Genomic DNA, 23332 nt, shown 5'->3' with positions numbered 1-23332 from the left:
TTTCCTAGAGAATAAAAAAGTTGCAAGTGCATTTTGTAATAATCTTCTCAAAATGTAATAACTTATTACACAATGCGGCAAAATTTATTACAAAATGCGTCGGGGCAGTTTATTACAAAATGCGGCAGTTTATTACAAAATGCGGCTTTATTACAAAATGAAATGAAAAAATTATTACATTTTGGACGTTTATTACAAAATGCACCGTTATCACAAAATGCGGCTCAACAAACCCCTGATCTGATGATGGTTAACCCAAGTTTTTAAAACCACCGGCAGCAAACCAGGGAGGGAACCTTCTAAGGGGTAGAACGATGTTTACCAGAAGTGCCTCAAAAGGTCACTCAGTCCTGCAGGAGCTGTGCATCTTTAACAAGGTCACAAAGGCAGAAGTGGAGTTGTAACAACCTTCGTACCGTCCAACCTTCCGAGCAGAACGTCAGTCCTGCCGCAACCGATGTGGTTGCTTGATGCTGCTCAGCATACCTTGAAAACCCAACGGCTTATGTGCGGTTTGTTTTCCAAACTGTCCTGCTTCTAGAGGTGTCTGCCAGCTTCAAGCCGGGAACGTCGGTCAGCTTCACCGTTCAGGAACCCAACGACCCGAGCAGGAACGCCAGCGTGATGCCGTCCTCCATCTACTCCGACGCCACCCTGAGAGGAGAGAACGTTTCCCTGAGCTTCAGGACCAACCAGAGTCCAGCTGTGCTGCTCTTTGTCACCTCCTACCACAGAGGGTTCCTCGCTCTGCTCATCAACAAGCACGGTGACACTTTTTATTTTTATTTCTTATTAATACGTTTGTTGACTTTATCAAGAGTCAATTATAGTTGTTTTCTTATTGGCATCCTCTTATTTAAATATTCCTTTAAGATAAGATAAGATAAGATAAGATAAGAACAACTTTATTTATCCCAAAGGAAATTGTTGTGCCAGAGTTTCAAACAAAACATAACAATAATAGTTTTTTTAGAATACAGTTTTATATTTGTATTGTCCAGGACTACAGATGGAAATTAGCTATAATCCGGTACAAACATCTCTGTGCTTAATGTAATTGTACACTGTCCTAATAAACTTCTAAACAAACAAACAAATAAACAAACATATAACAGCAGGAAAGAGGGAGAATAAGAAATACAATAAAATATAAAGTGTCAAGGTTAAGGTTATCAAGTGTTTTAAGGTCTTAACAAGTACAAACATTTGCTGTTGTTGTTGTTGTTGTTGTTTTCTCAAGCTTACTTTTAGAACCGTTTTAAAATGACAACCAATAAGCAGCGATAGTTTCGCTTTCGAGCCGCTGGCAGAGGCAAGGGTTCTTTCTAGATTTGAATACTGAAGCTGAGAGGACAAACCTTTCGTCTCTCAAGCCACATTGGTAGGATTGACCCGGTCCTTTGCTCTGCTTTCTTTGCTGGAATCGTCTCCAATTGTGATACGCCGGCTCGCAATATCAACTAATCCCTTCAGGAGATCACACCCTGTTGAGCCGCATTTTGTAGTAACAGTGCATTTTGTTATAAACGTCCAAAATGTAATAACTTTTACATTTCACTTTGTAATAAAGCCGCAATTTGTAATAAACTGCCGCATTTTGTAATACACTGCCCCAACGCATTTTGTAATAAATGTTGCCGCATTTTGTAATAAGTTATTACATTTTGAGAAGATTATTACAAAATGCACTTGCAACTTTTTTATTCTCTAGGAAATGTAATAACATGGAATTTATAGAATATTCTCTGTTAATGCAACCTTTGAATAGTGCACTGATAGTAATTGCTAAGTGCTGCTACTAGGCTAATACAGTGATACTCATAATAGGCCTGGCTTTTACAAATACCTTTAAGTAAAATAAAATACAATTAACAAACTTATGCTTTAGAATTGTTTTTACATAATGCACCATGTTATTACATTTCCTAGAGAATAAAAAAGTTGCAAGTGCATTTTGTAATAATCTTCTCAATATGTAATAACTTATTACATAATGCGGCAAAATTTATTACAAAATGCGTTGGGGCAGTTTATTACAAAATGCGGCAGTTTGTTACAAAATGCGGCTTTATTACAAAATGAAATGAAAAAGTTATTACATTTTGGACGTTTATTACAAAATGCACCGTTATTACAAAATGCGGCTCAACAGGCCCGTCAGTTTGCTGCAGACTTCGCCCCAGATCCGATCCTGAAAAAGACTCCCTTAATTACCCCGCCTCTGTTTATCCCAAAACGAGTTAGCGGAAACCTTGCAGGATGGATTTTCCCGTGAACTTGCGATGCCCCCAAAAAAAAATCATCTAACCTGAATTCAGGTGTTTACCACTCTTTATTTTAAGAGTCCTTACCAGATGCCCAAAACAGCCTGATGTGAAGTAGCGGAGTTTTTCTTTGTCACAAAAAAAAAGGGAAAAATGTCCAAAAAAAAAGCTGTGATCAGCTGCTGCTGATTCTCTTCAAAAATTGAAAGAAAACGTAACATATCCTTAGATGGGAATGAAAATAACAGCAGTTCCTGAGCTGAAACTTTTCTTTAGCATCCAAATACTAATTTAAACTAATACGGGATGCCTAAAGGTCACATTGAGCAGTGGTTTGGGACAATGACTTTATGATTGACAGGACTGAGGGGAAAACTCATGGAGTCAATTGGCTCATGAATATTTCATTTAAAACTCAAATGCGCAGCATTAGCAGAACGGTGTTTTCACAACCCGCGACCTAAACCTGAAATTGCTGGAAAAAAAAAAATGAGCCCATTATAGACAAACAAAAAAAAAAAAGAACGGTTCTGTTTTCCAAAAATCTTCCGCTTATGTAAAATTTCAAGCGTTTTTTTTGAAAAGTTGTAACAAAATGGTGTGAATGCAAAGTAGCTTGAACTCAATTCCATTTGATAAAATTTATATATGACGTAAATGTAATTCTTGCAAATATTGTCTTTCAACTGCATTTCCTTCACATATTTTGGGCTAATTTCAAAAATAGATTCTTCTTGATTTTGCATTTCATTTTTTTATTGAAATATACCTGTTAATGTTTATAAATTATTCATAAATGAGTGGGAAAAATCTTTTTTAGGAGTCCACGCTTTCACCAAATAGCTGTTTTCATTACATGTCATAAGATCACTTCTGAAATAATTCCACCTTCAAATATGCCTTGATACCATTTTTTTTTCTATCAAGGTTAGTATTCAAATATAGTATAAAATAAAATACAATATTATACAGTTATTATAAATATTTTTATAAATATTATAATATCATTAAAACAATATATAATATTATATATTATTATTTTATAATAATATATAATATCATAAGGAGCCCCATCCACTGAAAATGCTCGCCCTTTAATTCCTAAATTGATCATTTTAAAAAAAGTAAATAATCACAAAACATCTGTTGTAGTTTTTTTTCTCAATGTTGCCGACCAAACAGACATCATCAACATGCTTTATTTGTTCTGCCCTTCAAGAAAATGCACACACTGGTTTAAAGCAGAGCTTTATTGGTATATTGGTGTCTTGTAGGTATGCGGTGAAACATCTCCTTGGGTTAAATTATCATTTGTGCAGCTGTGATAGCAGCACCAAATATTCAGCCTTATCTTAGCTTGTTGTTGTTTTACACTAACGTGTTTTGTTTTGTGTTGGCTGGATATCCTACTTCTTCCTTCCCATACTGGATTCTTATGATTATTAGTATTACCGTAATTTCCGGACGATAAGCCGCGACTTCTTTCATGTAAACAACGATGCGGCTAATAATATATGGACTTTTTTGGGTGGGGGACGCTAACCAGCTTCCCGCCGCTAAAATGTTTATCCTCATCATAACGGGCCGATGAAATGACCGGGAAATTCTGAGTCCGACACCGAAGAAGACGACTTTAAGACAGGTTTTAGTGCGCAGGAGGAACCCCGAGATAGCTAGCGGCTAGCGGCTAGCCGGTGTGGCTTATATTGAGGTGCGCTCAATAGTCCAGAAATAGCGTTATGTGCTCCTGGTTATTTCCACCTTTGCGTCATTATCATGCATCCAACATTGCGTTCTACTCATCTCGCTCATGATTTTTGATTCATGTAGCCATTTAGCGCCCCATGACTCCATTGTTTTCCACCTGGTTCTGCAGGGGGAGCCGCACAAAACACATCTCGGTTGTCATATTGACGGGTTCAGTGAGAGTCGCAGCTTCCTTTCCTTGCTGTTGCCCCATAACTTGTACTTCTCCCCACGTCACCTTCTTCTTCTCGCCTCCTCCTTCATGTCCATGGCTCGACCAGATCTTTCTGAGGATCACTCAGAGCCGTCCCTTCTGGATTCACCCTGTTAGCCTCGACTGCATTTTAATCTGTCCGCTGTTTATCAGTGGCAGGAAATAAAATGCCTCCCAGGTCTTATCAGTCACACCTGCTCCATGAAGGAGTGGGGTTTCAACATGAACCCCATGCCGGGGGGGGGGAATAAAAAAAAAAAAAAAAAAAAAAAGCAGAAAAGTTTGCTGATCTGTTTTATAAACTTTTGCATTTAATAATTAAGTTCAGCTTTCATGACAAGTAGGAAGCACTTTAAGGTTAAATTTACATTTCTTAGCATTTGCGACTGTGATAGCGCGGCACTTTCCTCCGGGATTAGCTGGAAATTGATTTTTTTTTTTCTTTTTTCGAGTGTTAATGATGCAAAGAAGGCTGATGGACAGCAGGGCATTAGGTTTTCATGGTAGCAGTCATGTCATCAGGTATATGCACTTACATTTAAGTGTCCAATTAAATCCCTGAGAGCCTCCTCTTGTTTGTACTAAGACGGCTCATTTCATTTTACACCGCGCTGCAGTGAAATCTTGTCCAAATCCAACCTCTTCGGACCTTTTGTGAAGAGCCCATTTGTACTCAGGACAGCTGAAGGTAGCTGGGGTTAAATTAAAAGATAATAGTATTCCTTGGTAGGAAAATAAGTTGAGTTGGCGGTACAAAGAAAAGAAGCCGCTGTGGAAAAACAAAAAAAAAAACGTGCGGAAATAATCTTTCCGGTCTCTTCGTTTACTCGACCCAACATTTTATTAAACCATGTTTTGTTAAGTTTTACTGGAGAAATGAACTTCTAAACTAGCGCATCTTTTGTTCATGCATTCATTTTATTTCCTTCAGTCATGTAGGAGCCTCATTTTTAATGGATGGGACTCCTTATGATATTTATTTTATTATGAAATAATAATATCTAATATTATATATTTATAAAAAAAATATTTATAATAATTTTATAATATCGTAATTTATTTTATATTATATTTTAATACCAACCTCCTATTTTTAGAATTCAAAAGGGATCTGAAATTCCAACATTGTGTTTTGTGTGTAGAGGCGCTGGAAGTGATGTATAAGTTGGACGGCAGCGCAGCGGCGGAAGTATTGAGGAGTAAAGTGAAGAATCTGGCGAACGGACATCTACACACTGTTGATATCAGGAGACGCATGGATTCTGTGTCTCTGCAGGTAACACACACACACACACACACACACCTTACATCTGCAGAGTCATCATGTGATGAATGAATGTATCCATATATTTATAAGTAAAGACAAAGAGGATCAAGTGCTGAGCTGAGATCCTGCAAACCAGTCTGACTCCTGGTCTTTTCCAGCACATCGTTCGATTAGTTTGATATAACTTCAAGTTATTAGTCCGGGTAAGTAAAAAAAAAAAACCTTCTTGAAAGCGTCTTCCACCCTTTCATTACTTGTTGATTAAACAACAGCGATCCCGTTGCTCTCTGGAAGCCACCGAAATGTCTCTCCAGGCTACCGCATATTTAAAATCCTTCTGCTGGGATTCAAAGTGTGAGCAGAAATCACAATCATATTTCCTCTGCTCTCGTTTCCCCCTCGTTGGTTGCTATTTCAATTGAGTTTTAGGTTTTATTGATTACCTATAAAGCTCTGAGACGCCTTCCTGGAGTTATCAGATCCTTTAGCGTTATTTATCCCTCCGAGCTCCCTCATATCCTCCGAAGCATCTTTCTTTGTTGATCCAAGGTGGACGCTTGTTAACAAGGGAGATAACGCCTTCTTCGACATTGGAATGACCCGGCCGAAGTAATGGGAGAGTCTCTTCTTCTTTTTATATCTGTATAATGACCTTGTAAACCGTATCGTCCTCCCCGTGTCGCGCTATAGATCTGTTTTTATGCATCGCGATTCATTTATATTCTTTAAGTTGATTTTACAGAAGGGCGCGATCTAGATTTCCATAAAATCCACACGTTTATCCTTTTTCTTTTCAAAGACAATGCTATGCTATATGCTACATAGCGTAGCAGAACCCCCCCCCCCCCCCCCCAGATAAGAATATGGCAACATTAGCCTTTCACTTTAGAAAGCCCAAACCCAAGAGGTCCTGTATTTTTTTCCCACTGGTTCAAATGTTCGCAAAGTTCATCCCTCCTTCTCTGCAGCGCTATCTCGTCCCGTAATAAAGTCCCTGTCAGCACTTTGCTCTGGGCTCGGCCTCCTGCAGCTGCTGTCCTGGATGCAAGCGCAGCAGAACACTGCAGACAAACGCAAGAGTTTCAGACGAAACGCGTTCATCGCATCGAGATCAAGCGATAACTCTCATCTCGTTGATAGCGGCCGAAGATGATATATGAGGAAAAAGCGGGATCCGTCGGCATGAACGTCTTCATCGGAAATACGGGATGACCTCATGAAATCGTCGGTGAAATATGAGGCTTTTCCTCGTATCAGCTCGTCTTTTTGAATCGTTTTATCCGAAGCGGGACGGTTTCACTTCCTGACTGATTATATTGATTTTTGGTACCAACGCATAAATCATCACTTCGTAGACCTTTGACACTACAGTTGTTTTGTACTGTGAAGGTGTGTGTGTGTGTGTGTGTGTGTGAGACAAATGACATCATTTGCAAAGTATTGCATTGTTTCATTAAAAAACAGATTGTCTCAAAAGTGGCCCCGTAAGGTTTTAAGACTCCGATCTGTTGACACATAATTAAGGGATGCCCGTCTTGCGACAGGATTCGGTATTAAAAGAAACGTCCCACATGTGGTCGTCATTTCTAAGCGGTAGAATCGTTTGTCCGACGGAGAATAAAATACATTTAAGGGTATTTGGGAAAATAGCAGTCGGATCGATTCTCTGCCTCCTTAAAGCGGGTGTACATTGTGTGTTTGATTGATTAAAAAAAAAAAAGGTGAAACTTTCATTGCAGAAGCGATTTATAAAGCTTTTTAGCTTTATCTCATAATCTGCAGCTGTTGTCAGATATATTCCTTTTGTGATCATCCAAACATTGAACATCAGTCCCTCATCCAGTTTGCTTTTATTTATGAAAAATATATGTTTTATTCTAGACGTACAAACCAACATGCCTGCAAGAGCATTCGCTTTTAATGAAATAACCATTTTATTACGGTCATTATTATTCTTGTTGTCTTATAGACTTATAACATTTTTTTATCATCATTTCACAATTTGAATTCTCCAACAGGCACCATGATGATTATTTTATGTTAATAAAATATTACGCCAGCAACTGAGTAATGACTAAACCCCGTAGCCTGACATTCTTTGAGATACGCATGGATTTAGCATTCCCAGTTATACATCAGCCGTTAATGTTTGCCGTCATAAGTCGCAATTCTATTTGAGGCACAAGTTTCCCACCGTACACATCAGTAATGATCTTTGTCCAACGCAAATATATTTTTATTTTATTTTTTTCTGATTAAAAACCCTGTCAGTCCCTTGTTTATTTATTTTTCTATTTATCTATTTATTTTTCCATTATCGATTCGGTTGTTCAAGTGTCGTTCTAGAATCGGGTTCCCCTCATATCTTTTTTTTTTTCATCCTTATATACAATAAGCAATTCAGTTGCATTTTTTTCTTATTGTTTTTATATGTTATAGGTCTGCAAAAAGGTTTTTGGTCGTCAACAATGTGTGAATCCGTTTTGAGAGAAATACGGATAATTCTGCTGCTCACCCTTCAATTCCTCTAAATTGATCATTTTAAAAAAAGGAAACAATCACAAAACATTTGTTGTAGTTTTTTTTCTCAATGTTGCCGACCAAACAGACATCATCAACATGCTTTATTTGTTCTGCCTTTCAAGAAAATGCACACACCGGTTTAAAGCAGAGCTTTATTGGTATATTGGTGTCTTGTAGGTCTGCGGTGAAACATCTCCTTGGGTTAAATTATCATTTGTGCAGCTGTGATAGCAGCACCAAATATTCAACCTTATCTTAGCTTGTTGTTGTTTTACACTAACGTGTTTTGTTTTGTGTTGGCTGGATATCCTACTTCTTCCTTCCCATACTGGATTTTTATGATTCTTAGTATTACCGTAATTTCCGGACGATAAGCCGCAAGTTTTTTCACGTACACAACGATGCGGCTAATATATGGACTTTTTTGGGTGGGGGACGCTAACTAGCTTCACGCCGCTAAAACGTTTAACATTGGACCGATGAAATGAATTAGAATTAGATTATGAATTAGAAATGAATTTTCTAACTTGAGGTAAAATGTAGAGCGACACACCAAAGAAGGACAATTCTGTTTTTCCAAAGTCCTCTTTTTAATGCAACAAATTAGAGGTTAATTAAAGTGTTAGGTAAAAGGAACTGAATAGTCACCAACCAGATCTCCCTTCAAAGTTAAATCACAGCTAATAAAAAAGTACTAACTCAGTTGAAGATCCTGGATATCTCATGGAGAGTATGAGTGGTTGTATTACATGTAAAGATGACATTTGTCTGAATGTCAACAGACCTCTGCAAGCATACAAGTACCGTAATTTCCTGACGATAAGCCGCGACTTTTTTCACGTAAACAGCAATGCGGCTAATATATGGACTTTTTTGGGTGGGGGACGCTAACCAGCTTCACGCCGCTCAAACATTTATCCTCGTCACATCGGACCGATGAAATGAGCGGGAAATTCTGAGTCCGTTCAACTCCGACACCGAAGAAGACGACTTTGACGGTTTTAGTGTGCAGGAGGAAGCTAAAGATAGCGACCGGCTAGCGGCTAGCAGCTAGCCAGTGCGGCTTATATTGAGGTGCGCTCAATAGTCCAGAAATAGCGTTATGTGCTCCTGGTAATTTCCACGTTTGGGTCATTATCATGCATCCAACTTTGCGTTCTACTCATCTCGTTCATGATTTTTGATTCATGTAGCCATTTAGCGCCCCTTGAATCCATCGTTTTCCACCTGGTTGTGCAGGGGGAGCCGCACAAAACACATCTTGGTTGTCATATTGACGGGTTCAGTAAGAGTCGCAGCTTCCTTTCCTTGCTGTTGCCCCATAACTTGTACTCTTTTCCCTGGATGTGACACATCGCATGAGCGTTTAACCTAAACAACTCAGAGTGAAGTGCAGTCGTCTCTTCGCAGAGGTTTTGGTTAAAACACCAGGTTAGTGAAACCAACTGGCTTCATCAATCTAACCTGCTCGACGGTTTTCACGGAGTTGGCTCACAAGTCCATTGGTCTATTTTGTGTCGACATTATTGGCATTCTTGTACACCACAAATCCTGGAAAAAAAAAAAAAAGGTTTCTATGCATTGTAAGCCGTCTACGCCAAGTTTAGTAGTTTAGTAAATCTGGTGTAAACTATTTTCCAGTGCTAGTTCACCTGTACCTTACTTTTCATCAAAATACCATCTTTGAATGACCTCATTTGGTGGATGTTGGGGGAAAATGCTGTGCAGTATGTCATGATCAGGAAAATGCCAAGCTCACTGTATTACTCACACTTCTTTTACACCATAAGCGCTCTCACTTTAGGGATAAAAATGCTGTTCATTTTGCTGAGAAAATGTTCCGTCCCCCAGAGATGGATTTATCTCCTGTCTGAGTTTTATGTTGTGACCACTCAACAAGGAAGAATTAAAACCCTGCAGACGAAAAAAAAAATCCTCAAAAGGAGTTAAAATATTTATCTCCCCACAGATCGACCAAAACACGAGGGAAGACTTCAATCTGACGTCGGATGGAGAATTCAGCGCCATCAAGTCCTTGGCGATGGGCAGAATTCAGAGTAAGTGAGGATGAAAACAACTCTTAGCCATTTTAGCGGCTGCTCGGAAACGTTCCGGTTCATGAAGCGTCCCGTTTAGGAATATCTGGGAAAATTAGACACGGGAGCCTTTTTTAGACTGAGATATTTTTGCGAAAGGTAAACGGTTTAAGCAGAACAATGAATCCTCCCCACAAGGTGAACGCAGCGAACGGCGCTCCGACTCAAAGTGTGATTACTGCTGTTAAGCCGCTCCCAGGAAACGCTGCCTCAGCTAAATGTCATGATCGTATTGTTGCCTACACAAGAAATGGGCATTTTGCACAATAACAACCGGTATGTGATCATACACCGGAAAAGGTTATATTATATTAAACAGTTGGCTTACAGTTTCAAGAAGAGTGGTATACATCTAAATTAGTACTAAATGTTTAAACTAGAAGCAGCGATGGAAAAGACCCTTTAAGTACTCACTTAACCATCTGTGCATTGTTGAAATTCAAGAAAGTTGACATGTGGTGTAATGGATTTTTTTTTTTTTTTTTCCCTTGATTATAATGCTTCTAAAATTCAGTTGTTTTCCTCTTTATAGTTAAACGCGCATATTTCTTTGATTTGATTTATGCCGCTAAACGGCGGCGGGTACGCTCCATGCATCATGCTTTGGATGCCGAGAAGTTGGCGCTCTGCAAACGGTCCTTTTCATCGTGCACGACGACGCCACTCATGCCAGACAAAACAAGCTGAAGGTTAAATCGTTATCTCAAGCGCTGGAAACCAAAGGAGGGTAAAAATCTCTGGCCGATGACCAGAAAAGGCACACGGAGACAAGTGGAGGGAGACGATAATTGGATTTGTCGTGACTTATTCATGTTTTCTTTGAGGAACTGTATCGCATACAAGGTGTTTATGAGCAGATACGCCGGCGTCGGAGCTGCTCTGCTCTTATAACCAAGCAACGTGTCAACAACCGACCACAAAGCGTTAGCACTGAATGGTGTCTTTGTTTTTAGCCGGAGCCAATAAAAGCGACGGGAAAAAAAAGACCGGCGTCTCTATTCGATGCGTTTTCTGCCGCTTGACGTTTTGGATTTAAGAGAAGCAGAAGGAAGTTTAACATACAGTGAAATTTGACCATCGTGGATGAATCATGAGCGGAAAGCAGCCAGCGGAGCGGTTAGCGGCTCGACGTCTTGCAGACTGGGATCTGCATCTGTTTGACTTATAATGTTTTTAGAGATGCATACAAAGCAGAGTTTGACTTTTTGTTGTGTTCTTCTAGTCTACACCGAGTTTTAGCATCAATATTATTTCATTAATCTTTCAAGTGATGGCCTAAATCGGGCACGTCCAAAGTCCGGCCCGCGGGCCAAATTTGGCCCGCGTTGAAATCGACCGCGGCCCGAAGCCTCCGTCATAAAATCAATAATATGCGTCCGTCAAAACTGTTGATCAGATGAGATGAGATGAGAACAACTGTATTTATCCCAAAGGAAATTGTTGTGCCAGAGTTTCAAGTAAAAACATAACAGTAATAGATAATAGTAGGAAGGAGGAAGAATAAGAAATACAATAAATATAAATTGTCTTAACTGTTAACTACAAAGATTTGAACATTCCCTGCGATGTTACATGTAAGGTTTCACATGAACATCCATTTTGTGTGACATTTTTCAGATTTTGTTCTTTTTCCCCCGATAGACTTTTTCCTCATTTTATCTGGTATTCAAATATGAAAGAGTGATTTTGGTCAAAACTTAAGATATGTGTTTCGTGTTAAAAAAAAAAAAAAACGTCATGAAATAGTTCATTTCGGGCCAAATGGTCGTCCCTCACTTATTTTCCCCTCGCCAAATATGGCGCTTTGCAAAAAGTTTGGGCGCCCCTGGCCGAAATTAATCTGAAATATGACCAAGATGATGTAGAAATGTTTCTAATATCTATCAAATTTGAATGGAAATATCCAGACAAATTATTCCAAAAGAAAATAAGCAAGAATACACAGTTCATATGATATACAAACACGTAGTCACCTATGAAGATGCCAAGAAATAAGCAAGAAAATCACCTTTAAGTCTTTGTTTTTATGTTTGCGATATCCAGTCACTTACAGGAAGCCTAAATCTAACAAACGGAATAGAAAATATTGAAAAATTAAACCAAAAAAACAAGGAAAAAAAAGTGCACCAGAATGCATTTTAGAGAACAAACACTGAGAAACATTGAAATGATTTTCCAAAGGGTGAATATATGGAAACCCTGCCCTCCTAATTGGTCTTGTTTTTCTTCATTTAACATATTACGCAGCGTCTGTCAATCTCCATCCAAGGAGTTTTCTATTTAACGCGACACACACACACACACACACACACACACACACACACACACACACACACACACACACACACAGAGTAAATCAGCTTCAAGGTGGAAGTGAGTGAAACCTCCAAATCATTTGATATATTACTTCTAAGTATTGATTAAATGTTTTATTCTCAAGCTTTTTCTCACCACACTACAAAAGTAGTAACTCCAAAAAAGGTTGCCTGTGTGTGTGTGTGTGTGTGTGTGTGTGTGTGTGTGTTGAGCCGCATTTTGTAATAACAGTGCATTTTGTAATAAACGTCCAAAATGTAATAACTTTTTCATTTCATTTTGTAATAAAGCCGCATTTTGTAATAAACTGCTGCATTTTGTAATAAATGTTGCCGCATTATGTAATAAGTTATTACATTTTGAGTAGATTATTACAAAATGCACTTGCAACTTTTTTATTCTCTAGGAAATGTAATAACATGGAATTTATAGAATATTCTCTGTTAATGCAACCTTTGAATAGTGTACTGATAGTAATTGCTAAGTACTGCTACTAGGCTAATACAGTGATACTAATAATAGCCCTAGCTTTTACAAATACTTTAAAGTAAAATAAAATACAATTAACAAACTTATGCTTTAGAATTGTTTTTACATAATGCACCATGTTATTACATTTCCTAGAAAATAAAAAAGTTGCAAGTGCATTTTGTAATAATCTTCTCAATATGTAATAACTTATTACATAATGCGGCAAAATTTATTACAAAATGCGTCTTTATTACAAAATGCGGCTTTATTACAAAATGAAATGAAAAAGTTAGTACATTTTGGACGTTTATTCCAAAATGCACCGTTATTACAAAATGCGGCTCAACAGTGTGTGTGTGTGTGTGTGTGTGTTGTATGATATTGATTCCCCAAGATCCAGCATCTTTGCGGACGTATAGTATCTAGTATATCTGTATATTGGAAGAGGTCTCAGCGCTCGCGGCCCCCCGTCACGTAAAGATGTGACCGGTCCTCATTTCTTGTCAGATGAGCATCGGAGCGGCGGCGGGATTGTGGATTTTCTGTCGCATCCTGCAGCCTCGTCATCCATCAGCCGAACTAATGAAGCCGGAAGGAAGTCGGGGTGTGAAGGGAGGATGAGGAGGGGGGAGGAGGAGGGAGGAGACGCCTCTCGAGCTGCAGTCGTCTTCATTAACATGCAGATGATCCGGCGGAAAGCAACAATCTATCAGTCACTGATTCACACTCTTAGGTGCCACTTGTTACAACAGTGATTTTGAGGTTATGTTGACTCTCCAAGCAGCTGCTTTCAATGTGTGTGTGTGTGTGTGTGTGTGTGAGAGAGAAAGGGGGTTTCTGTATGTTTTCCATGCAGGAATTTAAATGGAAATTGTGCTACTGGATAAATTTCACCGAGTTACACGCCGTTGGCATGTTGGTATATTTGTCTTTTTGGAGTTAAATGTCGGAATATTTGCGAAGTGATTCTTTAATATTCAGGGTTTTCAGGTTCATCAACAAACCCGTGCTTTTAGACGCCGTCTATCTTCAGCCTGAACGCTGCCTCTTTTATTTCCATCACAGCAGACACTTTTTGGTTGCGTAAAGTGATGTTATTTTGGCCGAAAACTATATTAAAAAAAATGTTTTCCGTCGAGGGACCGGCTTCAAATTCCCGCGGAAAAGCAAGAGGGCGTGGATGAGGAGGGCGTTGTTCGAGTCGGATCTAATCAGCTCGCTGCCGACGCAGAACCGCTTCAGATAAGCAACGGGACGATGATGACGGCGACGATGATCATAAATTTTGACCGTCTACAATTATGGCGATAATGAGATTCGGCAAAGACGGCATGCGTGTGCAGCTGCAGCGCTTCAAGAGGGGGATTTAGCCGTCTGAGCTCCGTAGAATACACATTTCTCTTAGTTTGATTACATAAAACTCGTCAATAGAGTTCTTTGGGGAAAAAAAGGGACTGAAAAATGGTTGTTATTTGTACATCTTGCTCTGCAGAAACAGCAAAAGTGTCAAAATCAGACCTTCTTAATAGCATCACCGCTAATAATCAAATAATTGAATTATACACACAATTTAGCTGTGGACGTCAATTTTGCAAAATGCAAATTTTGGCTTTCAGTCTTATGAAAGGAATCTCTTATTTTCAAATAAACGAAAACCTCCACCTAAAGCGGTGGTTCCCAAACTACGGCCTGGGTTTTTTATTTTTTTTATTTTTTTATTTTTTCATTCTGGCCACGTAATCGTGACTTAAACATACATAGAACGTAACATTCTATTCCACCCTTCTGCATCTGAAACCCTTCCCTCAAACAAAAGATCCCGGACGCACCGCTGTTAAATAACACGGCGGAAACGTTAGGTAAGAGAAAATAAATTCAGAACGCAGGATATTTAGCCTGGTAGGTGTTGGTATCTGGTTTTCACAGTGAATTTGATGTGAGAGCTGCAAACAGTCGTGTTTACAAGAAAGTTAATGTTCCTTGTTTTTTTTTATCTGAGAAAAACTTGAAAAGGGTTATTTGGTTATTATTTATTCCATAAATAGTGTTATTTATTTAACTAATAATGTTATTATTTTCAGATTTTTTTTTTTTTGTGTGTCTTTCTGGGAAACAATAAATGTTTACGTTTCGACGCCTCTTCCATCGTCCAGACTTTTTGTTCCAAACTGGCCCCTGCAGGAAAAAGTTTGTGACCCTCCGACCTAAAAACCTTTTCGATCTCTCCAGATTCTCCCAACGTGGATCCAGATCTGGCCAGATTTCTATCGACGGGCTTCGTCGGCTGTCTGTCCGCCGTCCAGTTTAACTCCATCAGCCCTCTGAAAGCTGCTCTCGTGCACCCCGACTCCAGCGCCGTCGCCGTCATCGGGCCATTGGTCCGCTCTAATTGCGGTTCCCCGGCATCAGCCAATCCCAGTGCAGCTGAAAACACGCACCACCCGTCAGGTACGAGAAAAGAGCGTGTTCTTTCTCTCATCCAAAATACTCTAACATATTTCCTGCCTGGTTGAACTGTTTAAATTGGATGAAAACAATATTAATAATATTTGATTTTATACATGAAGGAAGTTGAAACTTTGATCGGTTGCAAAGAAGTCAATAGAAAGGATCATAAAAGTCAACAAAAAGCTTAAAATGTCGTCAAGAATCAAAAGAAAGTACTCGTGCATCAGTAAGTTACCTGATAATAAACGAGAAATGACGCAAATTGCAAGAAGGCACCTTCCTTTGCACCACATATTGTTTATTCCACTTTTTCTAGAATTTCTGATTCTGACGAATCTCTCGGACGACTCACAATCGTTGCCGAGACACACTTCACAAAAATAAGAAAAAAAATCAGAAAAAAATGACCAGATTATCCCCCTGACCAGGTGGTTTCAAAGTTAAATACATTTAGAAAAAAAAAATGATAATAAATCAGGACGTCAGAATAATTCCTTTAAATGCTTTCAAAATTATTTAAGCCACGGTGGAAAAAAATTTAAAAAAAAGCTAATTTAACTGGAGCGTTGCATTGTGTTTCTGACTTAAAAAAAGAACCGTGTATGTTTGTGCATCTGTATTTTTTCCACATTAAGGCGCGACAAATATGACAAATATATCATGTTTTCACTGAATGGCTTCAACAGTTAATATCTTCTGCCACAATCCGCTGACTTTTCCTTCTTGGTGTGTGTTGATGAGGTGTTTTCCAGAACTCTCCGGCTGCTGTCAGCGCCCTGCCGACGTGTTCTCAACTATCTGGCCGTAAACAAGACTTGATTACCAAATGAGCAAAACCAGATCCCGGGTAGTTAATTAAAAATGCATCTGGGTATTTGCGGTATCAAAAGGTGGGCTCTGCATTGAGTGCATGCGATGTAGAACGCACAGGATAAAAGAGAAATGAAGCGCTTTTTTAAGTCGCTTGGTGTTTTCTGCTCTATTAGTACATGTACACACCAATACAAAAAAATTCTGGAATTCTTGCATCTACCGGGATTCATTTTCCCCGGAGTCTCCTTTTGTTAGGACGTGTTTCAACTGGCTTTTTTTTTCCCCTCAGATGAAAAGGCCAGATTTTTGTTTGAAAATGCCCTTGAGCTCAAGAGTAATTTGGAGGTGCACCTTTTCTCCCCACTGAGAATCATTGGTTACTGTGACGCAGAATATCCTCAGAAGTCAAAATGTCATCACGTGGTAGAACACTGGCAGAAATAGGACTAAGGACAAAGTCTGAAGATGAATTCGCCCTGTATCTCCCGCTCTTTTATTGGCCGGCTCTGGAGAAAATCAAGTGCTTTCGGTGTATGTTGAGCCGCATTTTGTAATAATGGTGCATTTTGTAATAAACGGCCAAAATGTACTAACTTTTCATTTCATTTTGTAATAAAGCCGCATTTTGTAATAAATTTTGCCGCATTATGGAATAAGTTATTACATATTGAGAAGATTATTACAAAATGCACTTTTTTATTTTCTAGGAAATGTAATAACATGGTGCATTATGTAATAGCAATTCTAAAGCATAAGTTTGTTAATTGTATTTTATTTCACTTAAAAGTATTTGTAAAAGCTAGGCCTATTATTAGCATCACTGTATTAGCCTAGTAGCAGTACTTAGCAATTACTATCAGTACTCTATTCAAAGGTTGCATTAACAGAGAATATTCTATAAATTCCATGTTATTACATTTCCAAGAGAATAAAAAAGTTGCAAGTGCATTTTGTAATAATCTTCTCAAAATGTAACAACTTATTACATAATGCGACAACATTTATTACAAAATGCGTTGGGGCAGTTTATTACAAAATGAAATGAAAAAGTTATTACATTTTGGACGTTTATTACAAAATGCACCGTTATTACAAAATGCGGCTCAACAGTGTATCCAAATTTCATTGTGCGTTTAAAAACATATGTACCCTACAGAGGAGCTTATCCACCATTTGATTGGCAGCAGTTAATGAGTAATGTTTAAAATCTCAAATCACCCGAGGAGTCGCCCCCTACCGTGAGGCAGGAGAACCGCGTGCCTCACTTGGTGGTTTGTTTTATGATCGCTCAGCACAAAAAAGTAGTAACGGGCATTCGGTTATTGACAAAAAAAAACGCTGTACGTTGGAAATGTAGTTCCTATAGCAAAAGTGTTAAATATTTTAATGGTGATATGCGGAGAGCTAGCAGTACGGTGTTGGTGCAGAGCAGGCTAGCAGTCAGCCGTCATTGAGGCTCGACAGTCCGCGGCCTCACCGCACGTCTCTTGAACAGAAAATGTGAAAAACAAGCCATTTTGAATGAAAAACTGGTGACATTAAATGAAACCTACCCCTTAAATCACTGATAAATATAACATTTTTTTCTTTGCAAGATTGGCAAATGAGGCACAGCCTCTCCTGCCTCCCCTGACTGCACCTCACTGGGTTACAGTAACACTCTGGAACTTGGTTTACTGCCGACATCAAGCCGGGAACTACAAGGCTGTTTTGCAACAGCAATAAATTGCCAAATTAGTCAGTTAATTGATAAAGCAGTGCGATGCTTACTTACAATCCTGATCATCTCCAGTGACTACAGGCTGAAAAATCAAAGTAACTACCGCTTCCAACATGAGGCATCACCAAACTTGAAGCAACATGGCAAAACCCAGCCTGCCTGTTCCCATTTTTTCATCTAACAAGCAACCTGAATGTAAATTCAATTTTCAATGTATTTTTTTTCCACTTATTTCACCCATTCATAAAAGTAATTAGCTGCAACAATAAAGGCTAATGAAATTCTGTGCGGTCTCATCATATTCATATTAATAGTTGATGCAGTTCTCAATTTGTGCCACCAAAACCACCGAGATGTGAAAAAATGTTTTCGGATTAAATCGATGCAGCCGCCTCGGCTGACACAAAGATGGGTATCTGTATTCGGATTGACCCGCAAAATGATCGAACGTCTATTTTGAATGGGAAGCAGCAACAGAATGTGACCATGTATTTTAATGATCTCATTGGGGACGTGCACACCGGAATGGTAATAATGTGAACTGACTCAAAAATTAGTCACCACCTGCTGCTTATCCTTACTAATGAACCACCTCCACACAACAATATTCAAATGCACAAAAACACAGAAATAAGCTTGTTTCTTTTCAACTTCATTGTAATAAAATTCACTCTGCGGTTTGTAGAATCAATTGGAATTTTCTGGTCACAAAACTTTATGGATAATTTTTTTCAGGATGTTACTACTTATCTGCTGAGGCGACTGAATTTTATTTACAAAAAATAGTCCGTACTTTTAGAAGAAAACGTTCTTTAACTTGCAAAACAGCCATAGCTCAAAGAATATTTTTTTAAATTATTTCTATTATTATTATTTATTATTATTTTACTTATTTATTATTATTATTATTATTAGTCATTATTATTATTTATTTATTATGTATTTATTATTCATTATTGTTATTATTATTATTTATTATTTATTCTATTATTTATTATTATTATTTTATTATTTTTTTATTATGTTTCAGTTAACATTTAATCCGAACTTTGCTCCGGAAAGCTGGCCGTTTCAATATGATCCAAGTGATAATTAGATCTGCTTTTTTTTTTTATCTGCAAAGCATTGGGATAAAAACTAGATAATCTGAGCAATACAGTGATTGTGTGTGGATTTCAGTGGTATTAATAAGGGGCAGTTTACCGTGAATCACCAGGACAGGTATTTGCTGAAGAGTTTCCTATCATTTACGCTATTGCATTTTTTAGCAGGCCAGGCTGGAAACGCAGAACTCCAGGGGCCGTTTCATCAGGTGTCGAACGGCAATTTGAATTCGCGGCACAAGATTGGCAGCGTCATGCTTTGAAATGACGCAACCACTTAAATCCTCTTCTTGTCAAGGATAGAATACTAGCATGAATCGTCCCGCTTTGTCCGAATCGACCAATCCGGACTGGATCCTTTTGCTGCCATCAAGTGTATTTTTGGGGTCCACATAGCATGTTGGATTCAGCAGAAAGAACACGAAACCTTTTTGGACCCCGGACGTATCCTTCTTTCCGCCTTTTGGTCAAATTTGGTCTTTTTCCTGAAGCTCTGAGCTTCAGGTCAACAAACACATCACTGCCTTTTTGTTTCTGCAGTCCCTCATCAGCAGCATTTATTTGAAAATCCTAATCTTTGGGCTGGTTTTGGTACTTGTGGCACTTGTGTTATTAGCAGGTACACCCACATGGCGCAATTTAGTCCCTAAATATAATGGATGCAAACATTTTTTGGGGTCTAAAGCCACGTTTCCCTTCATTTGAACCGCAGGATGGAGTTTCCAGAGACATTTCTTTCCCTAGGATACGCCGTATGGTTGAGTCCTCATCAGACAGCAGCTGTGAACTCTGTCTGCTGTGAGCCTAAAGATAACTGCTTCACTTGTCAACGTTGTTTTTTCATGCTCCTCTGCTTTTTCTTTTGTTTCTATTTCCCGTTTCTCGCTCTCTCACTTTCAATCTTTGCGCATTTCTCGCCGCTGCAGACCAGTCGGGCGCATTTGGTTCAGGTCAACCCCTCGTCAACGCCATGAAGACGGACTCCGCCCTGATTGGAGGTACCGACCCTTTCGCATTTCACCCCCGTGACTTTTTCGTAGACAAGGTCGGCGATAGGCGTCTGTTATTTCGTTAATGAGAGACTCCGATGAAAGCGAGCGACGGCGAGGTCACGGGTCGAACGAGTCCCATCTTCTCCGAGGGTTAAATTGAATCAAACTGACGCTAGTGTGTGTCATATAAAGACGGATGTAAAAGTGAAATTGTCATTTTAGGGTTAGCTCATTAAATAAACAACTGCTGAAATGAAGTCGCCGTCCTGGAAACTTTCACAACGCCTTCTTTAAAGGTGATCTTAGTTCGAGTCTTTAAAAATTGACGCTCCCAAATAAACGTTCTGCTGTTCAGCACTATAAGTCTAAATAACTGATGATGCGTCGGGTGAGAAGATATTATGAAGTATAAACCGAAAAGCCTCCCAAAACTTTGCAGGGGATTCATTGTGATTCTTGGTTTGTCATTTGTGAACATTTTAAACAGTTGCTCAAGTTCTGCTACAACCAAGACATTTGCGCTGAAAGTGTAAACCCAGTCTTGCTCTCCGTTCTTGATCTTCACCAAGTGCTTTGCAAAACTAGTCCAGCTTCGTGATGATCTCGGCTCGGCGGTATCGTCCAAAAGCAGGATCTCGAAGATATTTGTTCTTGGAAGTGATCTCGGCCAGTCCTTACTGGGCCTCACGGTCTTTACGGGCCCAAAAGCTACCGCTTTTCCATCCCTCGACGCCAACGGGAGAGAAACGGGGATGAGTTGGTGTTAAAGGATTGATGGATTTCTCCTTTGGTCGCACGGTTGTTTGGGATTCTGGAGGTCAAAGATCATCTCGCAAGAAGACGGATTACATCGCAGCGCCGATGACAGTGATACTCCATCAATGTTGGACAAAGAACACTTGATGGGGAGAAAGGAGATGTTGAGCCATGGCAAAAAGTAAGAAAAATAAAGAAATGAAAAAGAAATCAGTTCAGGCTAGTGATGGTCATGCATCTCCGGCACCTTTATGCCGTGACCCTCGTTTCTACAGCGCCAAAGTCCAAAGGCAGAGTCTCCAAATAAGTCTGGACCTTTATGAGACGACCCAAGGGAAGGTGCAGGAGAACTTGCAAACAAAGCCGGTTTGGACTATAATTAAAAGAGAGCGATAGAATCAACAATAATTATCATTTTTATCTTTACTTACAGGTCTCATCGCGCTGGTCATCTTTGTGTTTGTATCTGGCCTCGCAGTTACTGCAAGATTCTTGTACAGGAGAAAAGAGACTTACCGAAACCAAGAGATGAAGGGCGTCCGGCCTGAGGACAGTGCAGATTTTACTTTCAGCAACCAGACTGACTCCCAGAAAGCATGTCAGGAAAACCCAAAGGAGTATTTTATCTAGTGGCGCCGCGAAGCTGAGAGGGCAGCTGGCAGGCGGCCACACCTCAGGACTTTATTTTGCACCCGGAGACGCGCACACACTTTGTGGGGAAGAACGACGAGTCGGAAAATGGAGACGAAAAAAGAAAAGCGACGCAAAGTTTGGTCTTTTATTGTTGATGATGTAAATATAACAAACTGTGCTGGACTTAAATGGTGTTGATATTCCTGTTTGTATATATTCATAATGCAAATGTGAAGTTATGTAAAAAAAAAAACAAAAAGACAAACAGTCCCGCTGATGTTAAACGGAGAGGTTGCCCAAACTTTGTTTTTATGGACCGATTTGAAGTACCGAAACGGTTTCTTTAACAAAAACGAAAGATTCGGGAGTGGAAACGCGCGGCCGACGACGAGGCGATCGGGAAAAGATTGTGTTCAAGTAGCTGTTGGTGTGATAATGTGAACATGTTTTTATGTTGAGCACAATTAACTTTATAGGCTACGTAGGCTTCGTTCAAGGAAATCCAATGTGAACTAGATCAAATACGCTGCTGCATTATTTCCCCCCGACAATTTTCCATCCCCGGTCGAACATCCTCTCCGATTCAAAATGATTTTCCTTCGATTTTTCCGACACCGATCTTTAGCCGCCTGAATCCGGCATCGTTTTAAGTTGACATCGGTTTGCCGAGGAGGAAAATCCTCCTCGCCTCTGAATATGTCTTCATAGCAGCGTGATGTTCACATTTAAATGTAATTTGTACTTTTAATAAATCTAAAGCCTCGACAAGAATGTCTCTTGCATTTCTAGCTCTTTACCTGAGCAGCGGTTCTTAACCTTGTCGGAGGAAGTCAACGCCACCAGTTTTATTTCCAAATTTAAGACACGGCTGTGTGTTTTAGCGGTGCGACAAAATGAACCGCGCATCAACATCGCTGTGTTCAAAGAGCGAAACCAGCAACACGTGATTTTCACACAAAAACAAAACCGTAATAATGAAAACGTCCTGCAAATCAGTGTGACTTCTGCCGTTGCCTTTGAGAGAGCGGTTCAGAAATGCATCTGTTCCTTTTCTTCGTTTTTATGTGCGGCAACGGAAAAGGATCGCTCGCAAAGATACAGTTTTGCCGGCACATGCTTTACATATTCGTTCGTCCGACCACTTTGAAGGGATTCAAATATCAAGAGAAATCGCACGACGTACCGTCGCGATAGCTAGAAATCGACTGCTGAGCGCCAAAATCCCGGCAGCGGCGATCGTCCGAAGCAATGTAGCCGGCGATCGCCAATCGTCCGGACCTCGATCGAACCCAGGTTAAGAACCAGCGCTGTAGATCGATGAGGGATGTCTAGCGGAAAAAGAAGAACTCCAAAATCCTCCCCGCCTGGCGTCGTCCTGTCGTGGCGCAGAGGCAGGACGTCTTGCTCGGAGCCGCTTGTCAGAGTCCCTGCGCTTCAGGGGCGCCGGCCCGAAAAGCAGATTTGAAACACCGACGTGGAAGTTGCCTGAGGGGAACTCGGGGTTTGCCGACTCGGTATGAAGAGCGCAGCAGGGGTGGGGATAAGAGGCTCATCCGGATCGAGATTTAGAAACAGTTTATTCAGAATGGGACGTGACGCGGCTCCTTCCCCTCCCTGAGGTAGTCGCTTACTTACTGGCTTGAAGTTTTCCGCAGGCTACGATGACATGAGTTCTGCAATTGAACCTCGATTTTTTTTCTTTTTCAAAGGTTCCCTAAATGCAAAGACGGATGTCAAGTTTTCATTCGACCGGATGAGTCTGTCGATTCCGTAACCTCGGTGTATTTTCCTGTGCTTGTTGTTTGCCCAAAATACGTTTAAAAAAGCAGATTTTGATCCAGTACGATGTTTGGTTGGAATTGAAATTAATTCAATATTATTAAATGACAACTTTGTAATTAACACACACCCTCAGTAAATCCGGCTCAGGTGTTAATGGTTAATGAGAAAATATATCAAATATACACCTC

General features: G+C 39.7%; 1 protein-coding gene across 1 annotated transcript in view; it reads left to right on the top strand.

The window, feature by feature from the left end:
* Positions 1 to 23068, top strand: part of LOC147230051 (contactin-associated protein-like 4) — a 164498-nt gene extending 141430 nt beyond the window's left edge. Inside the window, exons 19-24 of the mRNA XM_086153174.1 lie at positions 542 to 766; positions 5367 to 5500; positions 9984 to 10071; positions 15127 to 15345; positions 19908 to 19979; positions 21163 to 23068. Of these exons, the coding sequence (XP_086009300.1) occupies positions 542 to 766; positions 5367 to 5500; positions 9984 to 10071; positions 15127 to 15345; positions 19908 to 19979; positions 21163 to 21359 (935 nt within the window). The 3' untranslated portion in view covers positions 21360 to 23068. The remainder of the gene's footprint in view (positions 1 to 541; positions 767 to 5366; positions 5501 to 9983; positions 10072 to 15126; positions 15346 to 19907; positions 19980 to 21162) is intronic.
* Positions 23069 to 23332: the final 264 nt, after the last annotated feature.

Source organism: Fistularia commersonii, chromosome 10, assembly GCF_037954325.1.
Source record: "Fistularia commersonii isolate RoL2024-O1a breed Wild chromosome 10, RoL_Fcom_v1.0, whole genome shotgun sequence".
NCBI lineage: Eukaryota > Metazoa > Chordata > Actinopteri > Syngnathiformes > Fistulariidae > Fistularia > Fistularia commersonii.
This window is presented reverse-complemented; position numbering and strand designations above follow the sequence as displayed.